The sequence below is a fragment of the Lagopus leucura genome, unplaced genomic scaffold (genome assembly GCF_019238085.1).
Source record: "Lagopus leucura isolate 7727_CA_CO unplaced genomic scaffold, USGS_WTPT01 Super-Scaffold_73, whole genome shotgun sequence".
Lineage (NCBI taxonomy): Eukaryota > Metazoa > Chordata > Aves > Galliformes > Phasianidae > Lagopus > Lagopus leucura.
The window spans coordinates 67,382,358-67,405,642 of record NW_024962252.1 but is presented as its reverse complement, the minus strand read 5'-3'; the positions used below and the strand labels follow the sequence as shown (position 1 = coordinate 67,405,642).

The following is a 23,285-nucleotide window of genomic DNA, read 5'->3' as shown; positions in this document are numbered from 1 at the left end:
TATGTGGTTCTTCTTCCATTGCATTTGCAAAAGCCCGAGAGCACAGCTGTCAGTGAGTAAAGTTGAGCCTGACAACCACATTGAGGTATAGTCCAAAAGCTTTCTCTTCTGCTGCTCTCCTGTGACAATTAGACCTCACTTCTACCATTAGCAGAGCAGCTGCTTCAGCAAACCTTAACCTATACAGGCCGGAGACAGTCTTTTCTTTCCACTTTGATTTCTCCCAGTGAGAAGGGAATGACTGCAGCGTAACAAATCCTGAAAGCCCTACTCAGATTCATGCTGTAGATGACTCATACACATACTGCTTACATCTTCAAGAACTGAAATCAGATTGCAATTTTTTTTTCCTTCCTCTCCCTCTAATTTCAGTGATATCATAAATGCTCACACAGGAATGGTCTTTGATAAGCTTTGAAGCAAAAACTACCATGGGCATTGCTCTATTTTTGGAGCATAAAACAAGAAAACAGGAAAAGAAAGATGATGAAATGGTGTATATCTATGTAGCATATGTTTTCTATTAGCCTGAAAAAAATACAGAAAGACAGTTGTAGCCTTATTACGATTTTTCAATTCACGCAGGATTACAGATGCAAACCTATTTCTATAAATTTAAAGAAAATAAAATAGGGGAAATAAAAAAGCTGATTTCCACAGCAGTTAGAAGTTAGGTAATGCAATAATTCCAAAATGCTTTCTGTCTCCAAAATGTTTACTGTCTCTTTTTCTTTCAATATCAAGATCATAACTTAAGCCTAAGTTACCTGGCAAAACACCTAAACCGGGCAGCATTAAGTGCTTTCCAGAATGCTGGAAGAGCACAGACAAATCTGAGAGACAAAGATACTGTAATGACTACATGTAATTCCTCAAATACTTCATGGTATGAGTTTTTCCTCATCAGATTTCCCCAAAATGCAAAGCAAAACCTTGCTGATTAATGCCTAGTGTAAAGCTGTCACACTTCATTCTCACCCTTCTGCTGTTTAATGCACTTTCACATATTAAAGAATTGTAAGACTTTTGATCCTTGAATTATTAACATTTAAATTTCTCCTTTCACTTCATATTCTTTTCAAATGTCATAGTTTTCAGCTAAACTGTAACAGTCAGCCTATATACAATGCATAACATACAGCTGCTCAGAGTTCTTCAGTGGTACAGAGGGAACTTGGAAAAAAACTATAATTTGTTCTATTATTTCATGAGAAAAAGAGCTGACTGTTGGTCAACCCTGCACAAATGCATCTTAAACATATATTTCCATTTAAAAATATTTAGTCTCTTACTCTCCCGAAGACTGACCTGAAAGATTACACCCACTATTCCTGGATTAGAGAACTCATTTAATGTACTTTTTCACTGCAAAGCTTCTAATCCTCTGCTGATTTAGAGTGGAATATTTTTCCAGATCTCTTATCCTGTGAGGATTTTGTTTGTTTGTTTTCTTAAAGGTGACTGAATCTTTACCAACATACTCTTCCGTAAAACCATGTAACAGTTTTCTCTCAATTTTGTTTTAGAAGTCACAGAATATCACCAAGCAACAGGGCAGCACATGCAACAAAGCTTCATAACGGCAAAATAATAATTGAATCCTTCCACTATAAAGATACATGGGAACGAAATACACGTTAGTTTCCAGACAACCTAAACCTTAATAATTGCAAAATGTGTCAAGATCTAGGGTGATGGTAGAAATTCCCATGATTCCAGGATATGATTTGTCATTATATTTCATTCCACCTTTATTTCAATGTAGTGGCTAATAACTGCATTAAATGCCTGTATACTTCTCCTTTTTCTAAGGGATGAAAGAACAGTGGATTTTCTTATATTTTCATATACTGTAAAAATACATAATATCTTATTCTAGTATTTAAAGCATTACTAAAATTAGGAATGTATTAAAATGCCTTAGAGGCCTATCCTTTCTTCCTTTGATATTCTGTCTACAGATTTTCTGTCTCTGTTCACATGGATTATAGGAACTGAGCCCACAAATCTTAAACACATAAGCCATAAGAAAAAAGGCTGTTCAAACAACAGAATTAGGAAAGCAACATACAAGAACACTACTCTGCTCCTTCCAGTTTTCTATTCCATCCTATGCACTGTTCAATATAATTTCAAAGTCAGTAGTACATATTTATTAAAGACAAAAAAAAAGTTTTTCTTGCTGGATTGATAACATTCATAGACTCAAAAAACACCAATAATAAAACCGCCTGTGATTACTTTCTCTTCTGTAAATCCTGTATCTTATTATGACAGTAAATACCATGATTTTCTTATGTCAAGCTTCCCAAATTCTTTGGCACCTCAGCCTCCCTCCCATTATAGGAGTATGCTGTTAGAAATTTTACATGAATAACCTTGACTAGATATGAGATATATTATGGAAGTAATATATCTACTGAGCAACTCAAGCAAGTAAAATTTTTCCTTTATTTCATTCCCAAAGTTATCTCCACTTAACTAAACAGATTCCAGATTGCGCAAGAGAGCTTGAATAACCATATCCCTGAGATTTCAACTGACTCAACTAGAACAAGTGGTCCATCCCAAAAGGAGAAACATAATACTAACAGCTTCAAGTGTTCAAGGTAACCCTCAAAGACCCAGGCACCTTGTGCTGTCCCTTTAGTGAGAAGGGTGCAAGCTGTAGCTCGGAAGATAACCTTGCATTTGCTGCCACCCTCAGTATCATAGCACAGAAGAGGTGGCAGCAACACCTCACAAAAACAGCAATTACATTCTTTCAAGCCCTGACAATAAAAGGCTGCAGTTTACAAAAAAAAAAAAAAAAAAAAAAAAAAAAACAGAAAATGAGATCCCACAAAAAAAATCAGTTGACAAGGAAATATCACATTTAATAAAGTAAAAGGCTACCTTGGAAACGATTTTACAACTGGAGTTTTCAAATAAATAGCATTCCACAGTTGAACTAAGCATCTGTATTTTTAAACAGCAAGCCCAAGAGGAACATGCTATGAGACATGGCAACACCACCAATTATAGCATTAACTACTCCTGCATTGTGAGAAAATCCCACTGCCTGAGAAAGCTGTCACTGCCATAGGTAGAAGTGGACCAAAACGAAGTCGTTCTTCCATAGAGGAAAAGAAAAGACAGTCCTTTGCCAAAGCTACCAGAATTTTTTGTCTTTGGGTAAGAGATCCACAGCATTCTGTTATGTATGGATTAATTCCTTCCCACCAACTTCTGCATTGTCTAGAAAGCAGCTTCACATAAAGTTATCAATGTAGTCTTATTGATCATTGCTAAGAAACCATGCTAGATTATACTGTTTTTCTATAGCCTTTTATCATATGCCCAATAGTTAATTATATCATACAGTTTCCTACTGCAAGATTCATCCCAAAGCCTTGCTTATTGCTGCAGCCTAAATTGAGAGGACTGAAATGGCATGGAACTTCTGCAAGAACATAATACTTTTTGAAAAGCAGGTATTAAAACTTGGCTATCACCAGAGCTTCTAACTATGAAGTATTTGTGATGGTTTGTGACAATTTTTTCTTAATTCTTGCAAATTAGCAAGTTTCTTAAGCTCTCCATCGTCCCTAAGGCACTCTATCTTCCTAACTTGAACACTAAGCTCCTTAAGATTTTGCTTCTGCAGTGGTTAAGATTTTCTATCTCCCACTCTGAATATTCTAATATGACAAATACACTACTCAGCATAAGCCGGGACAAAGTATGTATATAAATAAAATTCCTTACCTTTTACAACATGAATTCTATCTTATATACAGTGAGAGGTAAGAATGTTTCTTGTTATGTCCCAAAATGACTTGCAAAAACTGAATTTTAAAGCAACAATTCCCCAACTATAATGCAACAGTGGTACATAGTACTGAAAATACGAACAAGATGCAAACTTCTGAAGCAGTATTTTACATTTTTATTTCTCTTCAGATTCTAATGCAATAGCACTGAAAATTACAGAGGTACATTACTAAAACTCTCAATATATGTCCATCAACCAAACCTTTTAGTTACTATATGCATCTTTGGCAACTTCCAGTTTGCATTTCCTAGGTGCCTAGGTTCCTCTCAGTAAGCATTTAATTCTGTTCATTTTTATCCTTTTAGTTTTGGCAGCGATCTGTGATGTGAAGGTGCCAGGTCTTTATAGGCTGCTGGAAACACACATTTCTTTGTCCAGCTCTTTAAAGGAAGAAAAACCTCTGATGTCTTTTTGGGCAGCTGTTACTAAAATCTTTTTTTGTCAGTCCAAACTGATACACACAGTGTGATGTTCTTTGCAATTCAACTTTGTAAAACTTTTGTTTCTTAACTGTTCCATGTTTCATTTGTCACTCAACAAAGCCTGGCCTACCTCTACCTTGAGCATTTTAAGTACTGTTACAAGCAGCCACAGGTCACAAAACACAACTGAACTAGCAAATCTATGAAGTGGGACACAACTGATTTCTTTTAATCTAGACATTATATTTCCAATGTGCTTTACTTTCTTTCGTATACAGGAGCCATGCAACTGAAGTGTAATAATCTTCAACCTTCACCTTGAAGAACTGCTGACTTTTTTTGTTTTGTGTTTATACAACACATAAAGGCTTTTTTCCTTCATACCTAAAAAAAACTCCAAACAAAAACTGGCAAGATGAAAGCCAAAAGAAAAAGACTATATTCCACAAAAAAAAAAAAAAAAAAAAAAATTTGTTCAGATATATTCTTCTAGACTTCATCTAAACAAAACATACAGCACAAGAGATTTGCTTAAGTGGGATTTTATGTTTTTACTGATGTAATCATATTTTCCTCAGCTATTTCTCAGAATACTATATTGTCATGACTCTACATGACAAAAAGTGTTTAGACCCACACCCTATGAAGACAATATGTTTTGGAGTTAGTTTTTTTTTTGTTTGTTTGTTTTTTTAAATGAAAACCACTTCTGTTTCATGACTGCTAGCAGATGTTAACAAAGTTAATTATAATGTTAATACAGCATTGCCTTCTTTTTGTGCAGTGACTTTCTCCCTGTCAGTGCGAGGAAGAGGAAAGGATAAAAACAGTTATTTTTGCCCTGGTACGTACTACTTATTATGCATTTCAGGGGATGCCTGAGTCAGATCTTGGTGCCCAATAAACTCTAGAATCAAAGCTACGCCCTGTAATTAGTTATACAATAAACATATCTGTGCTTCTTCCTGACTTGAATTTGTAACAGGTTCAGAGCTCTGGTACTTCTGATAAGTTTCATATAGATCCTGAGAATGAACTTTTCTTTTTTTTAAACTGACAAATAAGAATAAAAACTTGTCAGTGACAAGTTTCATTTCTCACAATGCTTTCCTGCCAAAATTTAGCGCATATGTCAAAACACCAAAATTAATTTCCCAAGCAATTTTGCCTCGTGTACTTGTATATTTCCATTTAATTTTATGCACATTACGATTCACCATTACATCTGTGATGTTGCATATGCAATCTCATAACCACTGCCTCCTACCATGGCAAAATAGCTAGCTGCTTTAATAAGTTCCACAGTATAAACATCCACAGATTAAAAAAAGATATATTCTGCATTTATCTGAAAACACATCAGAAGTTTTAGCACACTTCCTACTCATCATCAGGGAGCATAGATGTTTCCATCCACACAAGGGAAACTTTATCCTGGGCAGCAGCAACATGGAAATCAAATGAAGGATTGTGGCTTTGTTATCACAGGCCTTCTTGTTGTCACTAACTTCCCTCACAGGAACATGAATGTATGAATTCAGGAAATTGTTGCTGATTAAAAAAACCCCAACAGTATGACACTGCTCCTTCAGTTGCCTTTTCTGAAATAATTAACGATCTGCAAATGGCCTTGTATTAACACTTGAAGAAGGAGCAATGAGGTGACTGTCAACTCCTCACTTCCATCACCTTCCTTGCACAGTGTCTCACTGCTTTGGTCCTCTGATCCTTGTGTCAACTCTTCTCATTCCCACAAAGGACAAACTGTATTCATCAAAAAATACTGTTTCAATCAAACATTAACTGCCATATTCCACCTAACCACAACAGAATTATGCATTAAATTGGGCCTGAAAATAATCAGTCACAAAAACACTTAGATGTATATGCTTCATCACCGTTACCCCTTATGTAAGTTCACATTTCGGCAGGAGTAATTTAGAATACTCTTAGTCATATCCTGAGTTTGGTTTAACTAACAGCACAAACAAAATACCTTGACTAATTGTTATTCTCACACTTTCTATTACCATGATTCACATTAGAGCTTGATCCCTCATAGGCAAGCAGCCTAAAATATTCAGAGGTACTTCTCCATGCCAACATTATTTTCCTTTAGATACCACAGCACAGAGGAAGAGTGAGGCCTGATACAAGAAGTAGGATCAGGCTGTTTTTTTTTTTTTTTTCACAATTTTTTAAGAAGCCAGACATATGGAAAACAATCCAGGATTCACTTCAGTCCCCATCTCAAAAATTTAAAAAAAAAAGCCAACAATTTAGTAACGTTTTAACAGAAAACAAGGCATATTTAGATACAAGAAACAGATTCAAATTAAAATTCCATATACCTATTCATACTGGAAGAATGGCTTGCTCTTTTCACAAGTTGAATCAGTGAAGCAAATAAGGTCCGTTACAACTAATTCTAGCCAGCTCCTATTCCACTGAATAGAATACTAGTGCTAAGCATCAGATACAAACAGCACAACAAACTGTTCTTTTTTTTTTTTTTGCCTTTACATTTCGCACCTTAGAACAGTTCAGCAGGCAACCAAGAAAACACACTTCTAGTTGAGGTGTAAGTCAGGCTGGCTGCAAGACCTCATAATACTATTGCTGCCCAGGTAGATGTCGTCTGGAAGATGCAATCACTCAACCCCATGACCAAAACTTGTTACTTCCAACAGAGCTCCAGAACATCAAAGTGCTAATCATAAAACTCTATCAAAACAACACTGCGGCAGCCTTGCATTCCAGTGACATTACCCACATTTCTCTGATTCCCACATTGCAGTGCTGGCACAGTATCATTAAAGCAGCTTTCAGCACTCAGCAGTTTTTCCATAATGAATTGCAACCTATCTTCAAACACATATTATTATAGCTGGGCTGGAATTTCACAGTTTTGTTCCTCATATTAAGTTTGGGTTTACTAGACAAAAAAAAAAAAAAAAAAAAGCATTCCCATCAGACTCTGAAAGGCAAAACTCAATGGAGTGTGTGATCCCATATCACGTAAGGATTGCTCTTGGACAGTTAGAATAGGCTACGCTGCCCCACCACCAGATAAAAGACATTCGTATTAGTGCTAACAAACATCATCAGTGAAAGCGTAAATTGTAAGTAGTCCTAAGTAACAGCTGCATGATAAATGCTTTCCTCAGTATGCCAGTAGATACAAATCCATATTATGTGCATAACCACATGAATCAGAATGAAAAAAAAAGAAAAACTTTGTGAAAGTGTCTAAAAGCTCTACTATGTGCCTTGTACACAAACTTCTATCATAGTTTCTCAGATTTTCACATACTTACATATACTAAGACCTTTGTATCAGCTTGCAGACAATGTACTAGAACTGCAAGTGGGTGTAGAAGACATTAGCCCATTACAGAAGTGACATAAAGCGGCCTTTGTGAGAAGCAGGCTTGCATTCCATGGAAATCAGAGATAAGCCATGAGAACTTTAACATGGGTTTGACTTCAGGTTTCATTTTATGGTAACTCACATTTGTAGATTCCCCCCTCCCTTCTACATCTAAAGCAGGATAAATTTCTTTTCATAAATTTATATTTGAAGACAACACACCAGTTTTGAAACAGATGAATGCAGCAAATGCGTTACAGACAGCCAACAGAGATTAGAAAGGGCAAGGGATTGTTTTGTTAGACTTTAATTACAATCTGGAGTAGCTGATGGAACTCTTACATTCATTTTATGTAACAGACCCTCTTCCTAGTGTCTTTGCAATCACTTCTACTCAAATGAATGCAAGGATAAACTTCTTTATACTAACTGAGTCTTCTATTCCAATTTTGTGAAGGTTTGGAAACATCAGTTTCATTTCCCACTATGATACTTTTCTTAATGCCAGCAAAGTCATTCATTGACACATACTGAAGTGAAACAGCCAACCCTGTTCATTCAGGTTCAGCTGTTGTCCTCCTGGGACCACAACATAGAATCCACGACTCCTCTGTGCATCAAGTAATCTAGAACTTGTAATTACTATTACTGCAATTTAAACACAGCTGTCTTCATCGAAGGAGAAACAGATCTGCTGCCTTAATTACAAAATACCCATGAATTTGTCCACACCCCATTCTTAGCCATTCCATCAAATTCAATTCAAAATGTTGCACTTATTTCCTCACACAAATCAATCTAAAATTATACAAAAGAGGCCAAGTTAGAAAAGTTTTCTTTGGCAAGCTGTCTTATTCTCTTCCTCCCCCAAACTCAAACAAGACTATTTTTTAAGTGATCACACAGTCATATTTGCAATTCCAGTTGTTCATTTTTATCTACATTAAAACAGCTTTAATTCACGTGGATCATTGTGAAACCCATGTGGCACACAGCCAAACTACAACATAGTGCCAAACTAGGCCAGTCATCTGCATAGAACACGCTGTCATTAAAATCAATGACTGAAGTGATGTTGTGGAATATTTTACTTGATTCTAGTTAGAAATGCAAAACAATGCTGCAGTCACTGCACAGCAAGATGGGATTCAACACTCCAGGCAAGAAGCTGGGTTTGTGTTGTTTTTATTTTAACATAAAAATGAGCCACTGTAAAGAATGTTACTCATAAAAGCCTGATAATAATCACCACATTGATGCATGTAATGTGTGCAATTAACATGGAACAATTTTCAAAAACACTATTTACTATTTACTACCTGGAAATTATTTTTGTGGTTGTTGCTATGCAGACCAGTTTAAATGAAGACTTTCCTGCTCTTAAAGCAATGACATGCAGTTTAAACTGAACTTTTGTATTCTTACTGTTTCCCTGTTTCTTGCATGCTAATGCAAAAAATTATTTGGGTATTTCTGATAATTTTCAGCTTGTAATTTTCACTTTTACGAAAAGCAGAAGGCCAACCAATAAGAGATGAACCGTTATGATATCATTTCCGATTCCTTTATTTCAAGCTACTCTGAATGAACTGAAAGGTGTAATTGTCCTCTGTCTGCAAAGACAGCTAGCATACACATGCAAATGAGGATCACAGTAATTTCCATAAGAGACAGAACCACTGTTGCATTGGACATTGGTCTCTTCATAATAAGTCTAATCTGTTGGTGGGTTAAAAAAAAAAAAAAAACAACCAAAAATAATTAAATAAGAGGTAAATCAAAAACCTGTTACAAAATGTGAAGAAGTATGTTTCTTGGAAAAAAAGCTTGAAGTTTACCACAGAATATTTATTTTCACCATAACACCACCATAAAGAAGAGCCAAATTACCAGTGGTGCAATTTAAAGTTTTGCAGTTTAAGTTGTTTATAAAGCTATCAAATCTTAACAGCAAAAAAATGTGTTTTTATATAGTAAAAGTCAAAAAGTAGAGATCAGCTCCAGTTGTAAAACTTTAGATTGGAATGTTTGTAATTAATTATATGCAAAGAGGTGGAGGGGATTTAAAAACACAGAAAGGATTTAGCTCTCTTCAGAGGGGGAGCTTCCATTCACAAGGGAGGTTGGATGTTTGTATATGTGCGTGTGAACATCCTGAACTCCAATTTTCGTGAGAGGCTGGGGATTTCTGTTCAAGACAAATAATTAAAGGATTCTTGTGATTTTAATCTGATAAAAGTTTTACCTGAATATTTCAAACTGCTGAAGTTTGCTGTTGTGAAAACAGTCACTAATTCCCCTTCCCCTTGCCTCCAGGCATGTTCACTCACTAGTAATATTTTGATGTCCAGCAGAGCATAATGCACACATAGGAAGGGAATGTAGATAACTACAAGTTATGCAGTTTAAGAAATCTGCGTTATAACAATTTTTCTTTATGAAAAGAAATGGCTCAACTGTTTTCTCAAGTGAGATTTTTAAATCACACTAGTTTTTAGATTTGTGAAAAAGGAAGATTCTAATCCCATTTTCTCAAACATCACTGGTTATTGTGCTCATACACCTAAATGGACCCATTCAAAATAAACCTGAACAGTGATTTACACATGCAACTGCTTTAATCTTGTAACAGATGTTTGTAGGACATCTGTATTAGTTTTACAGTTTTCCTGAACGAAAACGAAATGAAATAAGTTGCTAAAATTCCTGTGTATATACCTCATATGTGACCTCATACATACCTCTCTATTTGTAAATGCCTTAGGTTTTGTAAAGAAATTGAAGATGGAGGAAAGAAGAAAAAAAAAAAAACAAATAAAACCCAATAGTATATATATTTTTCTGCACTTTGTTTCATTTTTAGACTTTGTTTCTATGCACCTTTGACAAGGTGCAAGTTGCCTGACAGACAAGGTAAAAGAACGCCTTCCTGAATGAGTCCCATTATGCAGCTTCAACAACAGCTAATTAGAACTAACCAAACTTACTCTGTTTCCCTTCTTCATTTTATGCAGCCTTGTAAAGCCACTAACATTTTCTCTCTTTTTCCCCTCCTGAAGAGGAAGTTAGTTCTCTTCTGTAGCACTGTCCACATCCGCTTGCATGCATCTTTGATTTTTATACAAAACTGCTTCAGACTCATCCTTGGTGCAGCTCTCATATATATCACAATAATTTTGATATGCACTGTAAATATCTTACTCCAAACAAGAAAATCCTAAACAAGCTCACAGTTGCAGAAAGCTTCAGATCTGAAAGACTCATTTAAGCTATGAGCTCTTCTGCTTCAAACAGTGCAGCTCTTGGCATTTCTCAACAAGAATAATTTAAGGCACTCAGCCTTTTTCAACAGGATGTAGACAAAGAACTTGAAAAAGAGAAAAAAAGAAAAACTTCAAAGAGTTGCACACTTCTTTGACTGGCACTATTGCCTGGCTGACACTGAATACAGAGAGGCTATTCTCATTAATAAAATGTGAATGTACGATTAGGCCTTCCATTTTAAAACTGTCACTACAAGTAAAGACAACAGTACATACAAAGGACTGAATTCAAGTACTTTAAATACATTTTCAAAGACTCCAGGAAAAAAAAACAAAACAATCTTAGTACACGTCACTCACCTGAAAAGACATTGGGAAATGCTTCTGTAGAAGCCTGCACCCCTGAGGACTTTCTTGAATGAGTCAAAGGCACTCTTTCTGTTTGAAACTTCTCACTAAACCCCTTATGCTCCAAGTAGCCTGCAGAGCCCACCTTCTGCGTTATCTCGCTTCTGTGATTAGATACTTCTTCTGTCCAGTCTGCTGAACGGCTAAATAAACCAGCCAAACTAGCAGACCTCTGCTTCTTAATAGGAACTTTTTCTTTTTTGTGAAAGGACTCTTGCCTCCTTGTAAAAAGTGGGCTCTGAGATGGGGAGGGAGAAGGTGAATGGTTGGGAGAACTCAGTTGCCTAGTTGTGGTTTTGATGTAACAGGGATTAATTAGATAGGGCTTAAAGCATCGGGAGCCAAACATCGGACTTCCGGCTGTTCCTTCAGAGGATAAAATGCCATTTTTCATTTCCGTAGATAAACCATTATGCAAGACCTCTTGACTGGCTGGTAGAACGTGTTTCCCTTCCTGAGTCTCAGCAGCATAATCTTGGCCTGCTTCTGACGCACTATCCTCTGTTACTGAACCTTGGAAATCAGCAGCCTGCACTTCAGCAATTTTAGCCTCAGAATCTGCTGCTGAGGTTGGAAGATGTGCTGTGGAGCTGCATGCCTCAGACCCATTTTCTACCACAGTTCTATTTAAATCACCCTCTAGCTCACAAGCTACAGCATCCACTCCAGCAGTGAGCTGCTCCTCAGGCAGTTGCTTACGTTCCTGTGGTTCAAATAAATCGTTACCAGGAGAGCCCGTTCCATTTACTGCTTCTTTCAGTTTGCGTTCAGTTGCACAGGAAACAGGAATGTCTTCGGCAATTTCAGATACTGCTGGAATAGCCTCCACAGCGTCAGGGCTACTCTCTTTGTCAGTGGCGGTTACTGAAAGAAACCGTTCAAAATCCAAAGGGGCTGCTTGCGAATTAGCCATGTGTTGGCCCATTGTTTTGGTGACAAGGTCCTCCGTTCCAATGTTAATTGCCCCCTGCTGCTGCTGCTGCAGTCTAATAGCTTGCTGGATATCAGAAAGCAAATCCTCTTGCTCTGTGGCTGAATGGAAACTGTATATATCTGTATCAGAGCCAGAGCTGGTCCTTTGTCCATCCTGTGTCTCTGCAGCAACTGGGACAGTTTCATTTCTGATTTCAAAATGTTCAGCATCTGTATCAGAAAGACCCCCTTCATCTGCAGAGATGCTTATATCTGGAGTTTTGGTAATGATCGAATGAGTACTGTCCAGCTCTCCGGCTGGCAAGGCCTGACTTTCCAAAACATCCTCCCTTGAACTACTATTCCCATCTTTAGCCTTGGACAGATTTTTTCTAATCCTCAAATTTGAAAACACAGAAGCTCTCGAATCTGATTTACCCTTCTTTTTACCAGATTCGCTTCCTTTTGCATGCTTCCCCAGTCCCTTTTTGCTTCCCGATACCTTCTTTGTGCCATCTGTATCCTTCGGCCCAGAGGCATCCTCTCCTCCTTCATGCACATCACCTGCATTTTTCTTTAGCTTCCCATCTTGATTCCCCATGATTTTTCGCAACGCAGCACCTTCAGTAATCAAGCCATGCTCCCGGGTTTCTCTCCCTTGGCCTGCCGGCAAGATCCCCTCTAGCAATCCAGGTTTGTTTTCAAGCGGTGGTGATGCAAGTGAAGCAAATGCTTGCTGTGCCTCTCTCCCATCTGCTAGAGCTGCCTTTTTGCATAATGTGCTGCTTGCACTGGGCTCCGCTGGGACATGCTCAGTACAGCACTGCGAGCTGCAGACAGCTCCTTCCAATGGCTGCTGCTCACAGAGCTGCCTGCTCTCTGGGCTTCTGCTGCACTCCTGTTTCTTTAGGAAGGATTCTGTGAAAAGTGTTTCCTTTATAAAAGTCACTTCTTTTTCCACGGTTTTTATTGCCTGCATTGCAAATTTTGTGTGGCATCAAATCACTGATAATTGCTGGACTTCAATGCTCTCATTCCTAGAGCAGAAAAAAAAGTAAAGGTACTTTAATTGTTCCTCAATTGATCAAATGAATAAACAAATAACTGTGTAAATATAGACTATTGAGTGATCATAATATAAGTTGTTTAAGCATGTGCTATTTTGGCAGATTAGGCAGTACCTCTGGTGATATACATGTTTACTTTTTAAAGGTCACTGAAACATGAAAATTAGTATTAAAAGGAGAATTATTCTGAAAGTACATAGAATAAGAATAATAAACAGAAAGTTCTTCTTGTAAGGACATACACTTAAAATTCAACACATTTTGGTAACCACACTATATAAAAAAAAAACTTCCCACAATTTGTATGCTGAGAAGGTGTATATATACTATTACTATCAGGAGATTCAACTCATTAATATTAAAACATATCACTGTTGTTTTTCCTGATAAGAACATCTGGCATGAAACAAGAAAAAACAAACAACAAAAAAATAGCACCATTCAATTGCAACTAAGGAAAACACTCCTCTATATTTAATAATTGATTTGAACACTGTTGCTTCCTAACTATTTTGGAAACTTGTGCTGAAGTCCTCCTTTACCTCCATTTTTGGTTTAGATGCATTAACATCCATACTTCATAACAACACTTCCTGAACTTCCAGATTGGTATTGTCTTCCCATTTTTGAAATTTAGATTTAAAATACCTCCAGAAGAAACAAAAGTGTAAGATAGTGAATTAACAAGTTAGTTCAGTTCAGTATCTTGGTTCAAATCCAGCCAAAAACAGATTTGATACATATATCTAAACTGATTAGTCTATTAGATAAACTTTTTGTGAAGAACTTTATATATTCCTTATACTTCTGAGCTCCTTTATCACCAGTTTTCATTCCATAATGGATTTCTTAACATAATTCCAGGGAAATGCGTCCTATAAGCTTGACAAATTATTATTTTTTATATCATTCGCCTCCTATCTGAGGTTTTACTTGCTTTCTTAGCCTAAATATATTAAATAATAAGAAATGTGTACATATTTACACTTTACAATTTGTATATTTACATTCTTATGAAACCAACAAACAAGCATCATAAGTACCACCTCCACCAGTTTTTCCTCCTCAAAGAATACCAATTACCTTTACCAATCTGGATTGTTGCCATTGCTAAATAACTACTGCTTATTCAGTTTGGAAAGAATAGCACTGACAATAATAAACATAAGTAACTTGTTCTGAACTATCATAAATTTTTCCTTGAGCTTTTTATTCATTTACTGTTCTACTGCAAGCCATGTCCTGAGGTGCCTATGGCTCAGGCATCACAAATCCCCTGTACTGAAGGACTCAAGACTTTTGAGCAGGTCAGATGACACTGACTTTTTAATTTATTTTTAATTTATTTTTCCTTTTACTTTTCACTTAACCAGATAATTGAAAATATTCTAGCAAAAGCTAGCATAGCAAAGCCCACAAGAACACTTAAGGGTAATTTGCTTTCTGACTCCATTCCTGCCTTTGTTTTCTATTACCTTACTTAGCTTCTATTTTTTTTTTAGAATATTTTATTTTTCATGGCATTATTACATACTTGCAAAAGGGCTTCAAATCTCAGGGGTAATCTGGTCCATCTGAAGATAGGGGGAAGTAACTACCAAATGCACAGTTTGAAGGAACCACAGTAGTAGAATACTACCCTGATATAACTGAGATTTTTTTGCTCATTTTCATCCTTAATCACACCTGAATTATCATAGCTTCTCAAAATCTTATTCTACCACAAACTACACAAAATTAACACAGTACAGATTTAACATATAAGGGAAATTTTAGTGAGATATTCTGAAGTGATTTCCTCTCCATTCTTCTCCATAAACACATGGTCCCTAAATCATTTCCCTTTACTTCTGATGTTAATATTTTGGGCTTTGTGGTGTTTGTTTTTTTTTGTTTTTTTTTTTCTTTTTTTTTTTTCTTTTTTTTTTTTCCCCTTCAGGAATCTTCAGCTTTCATAAAGAAACATAATACTATTAATGACAGCAGCAATCAGAACACTTTGGCGTCGGTATAAGCTACATTTAAAAAACTAAGAACATAATTAACATTCAACAACAACAACAACAAAGCGTTTCCATAAAAAGGCAGTAAAGAAAGAAAAATATGTGTGCAAGAAGGAAATATAATTTTTAAGAGTAACTAAAAGTTGTTTGTCGCATGTTGCAGGCTATCAGCAAGTAACTTATACTGGTCCTCAAGCCTGCCTACCTCATTTAGTATTTAACATGCTTGCAGCTTCTCAAAAATTATAGAGTCAAGATCACAAGCATAAGCCTGAGATACTCATGTAAAAGTTGAGAGAGACTAAAAATAGACATAGGTTTAAAACTTACAGTTCAAGATGCATTATTCTTTCACTCTCAGACAGTGCACGTGGACACATTCCAATTAGAAAAGGAAACAGCTGCTAGAAGACAAATCTTTCCAATTACAGGAATTTCCACCTACTGCAGCCCCCTCTGAATGCCCACAGCACTGACCCACCCTACCTACCAGCCCTGCTCTGGGCTGGTCTGTGATGGAGAGGAAGGGAAGAGGAGAGCAGGGTTGGGCAAGTCAGGTCTTCTGACTGCACTGATTGCCCCCACCTGGGCACAGCACCTGGGCCCTCCTGGAGCACAGCTAAGACAGAGCAGTTTTCCCAGGGTGGCAAAACTGTGGAGACCTGGGACCACAGGAGGAAATTTCCTCTGAAATTTCTCACAAAATGCCCTGATCGTTCACAAACATCCTTGTGTTCCTGGCTCAGCAGAATCACAGTCTGGCTTAGGGAGGTAGAGAGGTGCCTAGTTGAGCTCACACTGCTGAGATGGAGATTTCTTGGAACAAGGCTGCTGAAGTTGGGAGTTCTGTCCGTTTTTACCATAATTTATTGGCTGTAATGTTTTATTTTACCACTTCAGTAATTGTCAAGTGAGTATTGTCATTTAAGTGCCCATGAAGTGAAGATAATAATGCCTCATTACTGCAATTGACCTACATGTGGCATTGCCATGGCTGTGATTGGCAGGACTGAGCTGTTAAAACAGGGTTAGGCTTTGTGGACACAACCCCAGAGGAAGGGAGCCACAGACCAGTCCTTCCAGGAGGCTGTGTACATGTGTATGTACATATGATGTCTATGTCCCTCTGCTTGCTAGGCAAACTCAGCAGCTGAGGCAGTGGGAAGCAGCAGCAGCCCAGGGTAGGTGCTTTGGTGGGATTAAGCCACAACATGCTGACCCGGGTCACAGATGTTCTGGAGAGAGATCCATCTTCTTTTCCAAGGCCACAGGCAAGTACTGGGTTGCCACTGACAGTACAGAAGAGGATAGTGGTAACAGGCTGAGGTTAAGACAGCCATGATGAGAGCTGCTGCTGACTGCTGCAGGGTGTGAACACATCATGCTCAAGTACTTCTGGCAGAACTGCAAGCAAAAAGCTGGACTTTGCTCCCCGGGCACCGTAGCTCTTCCAGCCTTCTTTTATCCTGTTCTGGAAATGTTATTTTCCCAGAAGATATTAGTTACCATTGTAAAAAATAGTGTTTTGTGCTAGTGCAGTTGAAAATAATTTCCTGCCCAATTGCCCCCAACTCTTTCAGCTCTAGGCAGAATTATTTAAAACTTGACAAATTCAAGCTGGCTTTTCTCTTTCCTCTTTCCCACAGGCATGTGCTGAAGACTGAGTCAGGAGATGTGGAAATATAATGTGGGTTATGAGACCACGGTGGCTAGAGGTGAAGTTGGTTAATACTCATCTGAGCAGTATGAAATCATGCCTCATGAATTGTATTTATGTTAAGTAGAAATCATTCAATTGGTTTTCATATTGAAATATTTCTGGTATAAGGAGCTTGAATCCAACAAGCAATGATCAAATTGAAGCATTTATCTTGCCTTGGAGGAGCTTTTATTAGGTGCATGAGAAAGTGATGAGGAGGACTTTCAAATACCTTTTACAAAGTGCTCAACTTTCTCCCGCATAATATTTAAGTAGCAAAAACTAACATTGCAAATTAACATATCTGAAGAGACAGGATCTTCAGCAGTGCAATGCTTGCCAAATATCCTGCAGTTTGCATGCTGGTTAGGAGCCAAAATCTTTTTGACACATTGAACCTCCTTTATTCCTCACATAAATGCAATAATATATTCATATATAGTGAAGCAGTGTTTTATTTATTTTATTTGAGATATGATCTGCTCAGCACAGCAAAAAACATATGCTTTTCAACAAGCTATTTTATTATTTTCCTCTAATATTACTGCAACCTAACTTCTATTTTAGTGTAAAATATAGCATAAGAGCTGTACAGAACCTTCCGCAGCTACTTAGAGAGGACAAATTGGCTGAGCAGCTGCACACAAAACCCTGCCAGCATTCCAGAGATATATGTGCTGCAGGTCAGGGTCAGGTCACAGAAGCAGTCTCTGAAAATCCAGGTTTTTGCAGACACTGCATCCAGGGACTCCTGAGTATGGAGCATAAGATGCTACACTCATTTTGTAACCAAATCATGGAATCATAGAATCATAGAATTCCTCAACAGGAAAGTGTGAAGGTCTATTTTGTTCCCCAATCTATTGTACTCTGAAAAATGGAGGCATCTTGTGGCACAGTCCCCACTTTTCTTTGCACAAAGTTCTTTTCAGGCAAATTTTGTATTAAATGCAATCAGCCAGCAGTCGTTTGCTCATATTTATACTTTGATATCCTGGCCAGCTAATTCAATTTTCATGATGGATTTTATACTGTTGCATTTAGTTTCCTTTTTGTGTAAGTTTTTACCATTTAAACGACTGTAGAATGCAGTCAAAATTCAGAGTCTGAGTCGTGGATTTTATTTTCTAAGAGAGTAAAATTTATGCAGTGTGTTTCTTCAGACCTCTCAATAGCTTTTGATCACAGTAAAAAAGGTCAACCAAGTTTTTAAGATGAAAATCATTAAATTCCTGCCAAAATCACACACACACAGAATCAGTTTTTGAGTTTATCAAGAGAGATTCACATAGTTTAAGATTACTTATCATAAGCACATATTTCATAGTGAAAAATGAGAGCAGAAGGAATTTGTTATACTAGAGGGCAGAGAAAGGAACAAAGAATACAAGTCTGTAGGAAACTGGGCCTCCTCATTTTCATTCCTTAGAGAAGAACATATTCTGTTAAATCAAGCAGAAAATTATGTATTGTCTTTTTGGTTTGGTTGGACTATTCCCAGAGTACTTAATCACAGGGTTGAAAAATGTGGACTTCGATCGTATCAGTGGACATTTTTGCCTGCAGAGAGCCCAAAATGCCATGAAACAATGGCTAATTTTGAGCCTAGTCCTTTTCTGCAGGAGGCAAGGAATTTACTTTAATACTAAGCACTCTAATTTTATTTTTTCTACTTTAAGTACTTACTAGTCTGAAGGAAAAGTTGACGAAGATAATTCTTTTCGTAGGATCCTTCTGTCTGTTAAAGATGTCGGACGGCGACTTTAAAGAAAAAATCAGTGGAGATTGACTTCAGCTTTTGCCCCCTTCTTTCAGATGTCCACTCCTGTTCTGCTGTAGACATATACATATATATATGCATGTATCAAATACACTTAGCAATTAGAATGTATTTTTGATAGTATTTCCATAATTAGATTTGGGACTGAACGAGTCCAGCATAGTAAGATGCAGAAAAATGACTCTTTCCTAGGCTTTAACTTACTTATTATATCATACTCATAAGGCAAATAGTACCTAACTAACAAACATGAATGTCTCCATCTATTTATGAATTCATAGGATGAAGATCTTTGCAGCTGGAGTGACCAGAGTGTACTGAAATTAAATTGTCAGCCAGCATCTATCACGACAAAAAATAAGCACTAAAGGAACAAAAAAGTCAGGAACTCTGAGAACACTGAACAGACACTGATGTCATATGCATCATGTGGTTTTAATTCCTCTGACTCTGATCCTTTGCTGTTGTCACATGATGATCACAAAGAGTGATAAAATTTCTGCCATTTTTGTGTCTCCACTGTACTGCTCAAAGTGAAATTGTTATTGCAGTTGTAACAACTCAAGTCCATCCCATAAACAGAGGGTAGGGGATGCTATTTCAGAGAATTACATGGATAGATACAGTTTCTGACATATATTCCGTTATGTGTTGCTGATGCATGGGGAACAGTGTTCACTTTAAGGATTGGTTGGTTGAGCTGTGGCCCCTCCTTAGTAAAATCCTTGCCCTGTATATATATTCGCAGACTTAAATGTGGTCTTAAGTGTGCATGTAGTTCAATATAATGGGAAAAGAGACCAGGAAAGTAAGGAGAATTAGTCAAACCTGATGCGAGATATTAAGGGCTATTCTTTCTGGCTTCTTATGTAGAAAAAAAGCTAGCTGAAATACTGTATAGCCACACCCAGTTTCCTAGATTGAGTCACTTCTTCAGAAGTCTAGCTCTTATCCACTAAGTTCCCATGCAGAAGATGCATGCAGACCAATATTTTGATTATCCCTCCAAGTACCTCAGAACTGTATTTTGTTACAGGTGCAATTAACTTGTTCTGTATTCAAGTATATTTTTCATTTGCCTGTGCTGTTACCTGCAGCATAATAAAGCAGTCATCATGGGGGACAATATCAGACAATCAGCCACAGAATCACAGAGCGTCTGCCACACTAGAAACCCACCCAATTACAGTTTCTAATTTTCAACAGACCTGACTGCTTGATTGGGCTGAAGTAGTTAGGTAAGACTTATCTGCTCTAAGGTAGCTCAGTACAACGTACACATCAACTGAGCTCAACACGCAACTTATGTTGTATGTACTGGATTAATGATCAATGATAGACTCTCAAAGACTAATTAGCAGAATAATTTCCTACTGTTTTGGTAATTAACATGGCTTTCCTATTGTCAGCTGAATGGTTATCATAGTAAGCTGAGTTCTGATGCTGATTGTCTCTGTAAAGCTAACACCCTGTAAATGAACAGCTGGCAATCTATTTGCCTAGAGTAAGACAAAAGAATAAAGATGCTGCTGTATAACACAGATGCCCTGATAAAGGTCATGAGATACAGTTAAGTTGATGATGTTTTTGTACTGAAAGTGTTATGCCATATATAGAGGCCATCAATAAACTAAGCTTTTATAGGGCTAAATGCCTAAGGCATCTAGTGTGATCTAGTTAGGGACTGGAAGTGTCTCCTATGAGCAGGAGAAGGTTAAAATTTTGCCACATTACTATACCTGATCACAGTACCTAATCTCAATCCTTTTTATTCTCGCACCTTTCTACCTCAATTAAATGTCTGCACTGTACCTAGCATTTAGGCTCATAGTAACTAGTATTTAGTAACAGTAACCTGCTGAACTTCTCATTCTGAACAAGTCTCCTTTAACTTCATCTTCAGCACTGAATCCAATATTTTTTTCTTCTGTATCTCATTTTGTTGCATGATTTCTCTAAGGTCATCTGCAGACCAAGAATGTTCTTCCCATGACAGGTAATTTGCTTCTGTCTACAAAACAGCATTTCTTCTGTAATTTTATTTCATTCATTTCTTTGTTTGAAATCACTGATCACTTTGAAGTCCTATATTTTTTTTGCTACAGTCCAATTTGGTGTCCTCTACAAGGCCATTTCTTCCTTCTGCTTCTCATGCTCATTCTCTCATATGTGTGTTAACTTTTCTAACCTTAAATGATATATCATCACAGAATTCTCTTTCAAATTTTAATCCAAGACCTTCACTGCACCAAATTTCACATCTGTGGCTATGATGGAAGGAGGAGCTCCAATTTCTTAATTGTTATCTGATAATTAGTAGAAGCATGCTGTGCTAAACATCAGTTTCTTTCACACAGTGCTACAGATAACTATAATGACCTTTACTTTTTCTTCCCATATCCTGACTCTCAGTTAACACTATTAATCATTAATGTCTGTGTCTTTCAAATATTGGCAAGATATGACCGATAATCTAACAGACATTCTTTTAATCAACTATTTAATCTGCAATGCTTAGAAAACTTTCTTTGGCTCTCTGCAGCAGATTCATTTCACCTTTGTGAGAAAGTTGAGTGGACATTCATTCTTTCTTCTTTGTCACAATCCAAACAGAGCTGCTTTTTATTCAGGGTAACATGAGGGACATGTAGGGTCCCTCAGGGATCAACACTGAACCCCATGCTATTCAACATCTTCAGCAGTGATCTGGATGGTGAGACTGGAAGGCACCATCACCAAGTTTACAGATGATAATAGACTGGGTGATGTGGTGCACATGTCAGAAGGGAGATACATCTTATGATACAGGCTGGGAGAGTGGGTAAGCAAGAACTGAATAAAGCTGAATAAAGAAAAGTACAAGGTTCCACACCTGGGAGTACATAACCAAATTCCCTAGTACTGGCTAGTGATTGTGTGGATGGGAAGCAGCCTTGTGTAAAGGAACCTAAAGGTTCTGGTGGAAAACAAACTGAATGTGACACAGCAATGTGTTGCTGCAGCAAAGGCAAACTGGATCCTATGTTGCATCTGCAGGTACATTGCCAGCAGATATAAAGAGATATAAATATCCCACTCAGCACTTGTCAGGCCACATGTGGAATACTATGTCCAATTCTGGTCCCCAGAATTCAGAAAAGATGCAAGCATTCTAGAGAGGGTCCAAAGGAGGACCACAATTATGATCAAATATCTGGAGTATCTGCCCTGTGATGAAAGACTGAAGGAGTTAGGTCTTTTCACTAGGCAGAAGGGAAGGTTTGGAGAAACCCTACCACAACATTCACAGTATTCTATGAAAAGCAGAAGGGAAATATTAAAAATGTCTCTATCTTCTTATAGTTTTCATTGAGAAAAAAATATAGAAAATGAGTTAAAACAGCTATATCTAGCTAGTGCAATCTTCAGTTCTGAGAAAAATAGCAAACAGTTTGGAGATTTATAATTCAGACAGTGTTTGCATCATGTCTCAAGGCTTTAATTTCTCTTTTAACATTTGAGCTTAAAATATCACTGTCTAGAGCACTTTAGGAAATTTGTTATGGAATCTGAAGTAATACTAAAGCACTGATTTATGCAACAGTTGGCAAGGAAATTTTCCAGCTAATGTTTTATTATGCTCTGTCCCCACCCTTGCCAATATCATAATATTAAGAGCTTACATAAAATTATTTAGAAAATGGAACAAGCCCTTCCTAACATTGAAGTCGGTCAGCCTCATTCATCAAGTGACATGAGATACGTCACTGCTATTTCATTTATGTTCAAGGAAGTTGTTCAATAAACACAGTTGAAATGTTTAGGAGTAGTCTTAAATTTAACCTAAAGAGGTTTTGTTTAAACTATCAGTATGGCAGTTTACCTTCTTTGTACATGTTAAAAAAAAAAAAGAGAGAAATGAATTATGACCTAAGAGGAGTTTTTTTTTTTTTTATTTTGTACATAATGTACTCAGCACCAAGGAAAAAAACACCACCTGGGGAAAAGAGATTAAATGTTCAATTAACAAAACCCTCGTGGTCTTTTCTGAGCCAGTGTATTACCTGAGGCATTATTGCATGAAGTTTTAGCATTACTAAAGTACAGTTAAACTACTTTAGTGTAGCTCAGGGTAACTCATGACTTCTAAATGGAATATTCACGTTGTCATCTGACATTTTATTCATTTGCTTCTGCATTAGAAGTTTTCTAGTATTCATGGCTTCTGAAGTAGTTCAGGATTATAGGGAAAAAAAATGATTTTATAATTTGGCCTACCAGTACACGTAGTTGAACATCATTCCCCTACCTGCGATCTGCATGGTCAACACTGCAAGATACTGCAAGATATGAAGGTAAGCAATGAGAATCTTTACTCCTGAAGTCTATTATCAAGACAAATGTATGCCCTGAGAGAAGAGGTTCTATTTATCTGTTTGTTTGAGTGTATGGGAACTGCTGAGTCATAGCCTGACCCTCTGATTGACCACCTAAGGCGAGCAGTGAGTCAGCCAGAGGAGCACAGGTGAAGGAAATTGTGCTGCCGGAAGGGGTGGAGCTTGGCTCTG

General features: G+C 37.3%; 1 protein-coding gene across 3 annotated transcripts in view; it reads right to left on the bottom strand.

Annotated features, from left to right (window-relative positions):
• Positions 1 to 15,772, bottom strand: part of FMN2 (formin 2) — a 144,184-nt gene extending 128,412 nt beyond the window's left edge. For all 3 annotated transcript variants that reach the window (XM_042891123.1, XM_042891142.1, XM_042891134.1), the window contains exons 1-2: positions 15,590 to 15,772; positions 11,230 to 13,226 (exon numbers count right to left, since the gene is read on the bottom strand). In XM_042891123.1, the coding sequence (XP_042747057.1) occupies positions 11,230 to 13,168 (1,939 nt within the window). In that variant the 5' untranslated portion in view covers positions 13,169 to 13,226; positions 15,590 to 15,772. The remainder of the gene's footprint in view (positions 1 to 11,229; positions 13,227 to 15,589) is intronic.
• Between the last annotated feature and the right edge of the window lie 7,513 nt (positions 15,773 to 23,285).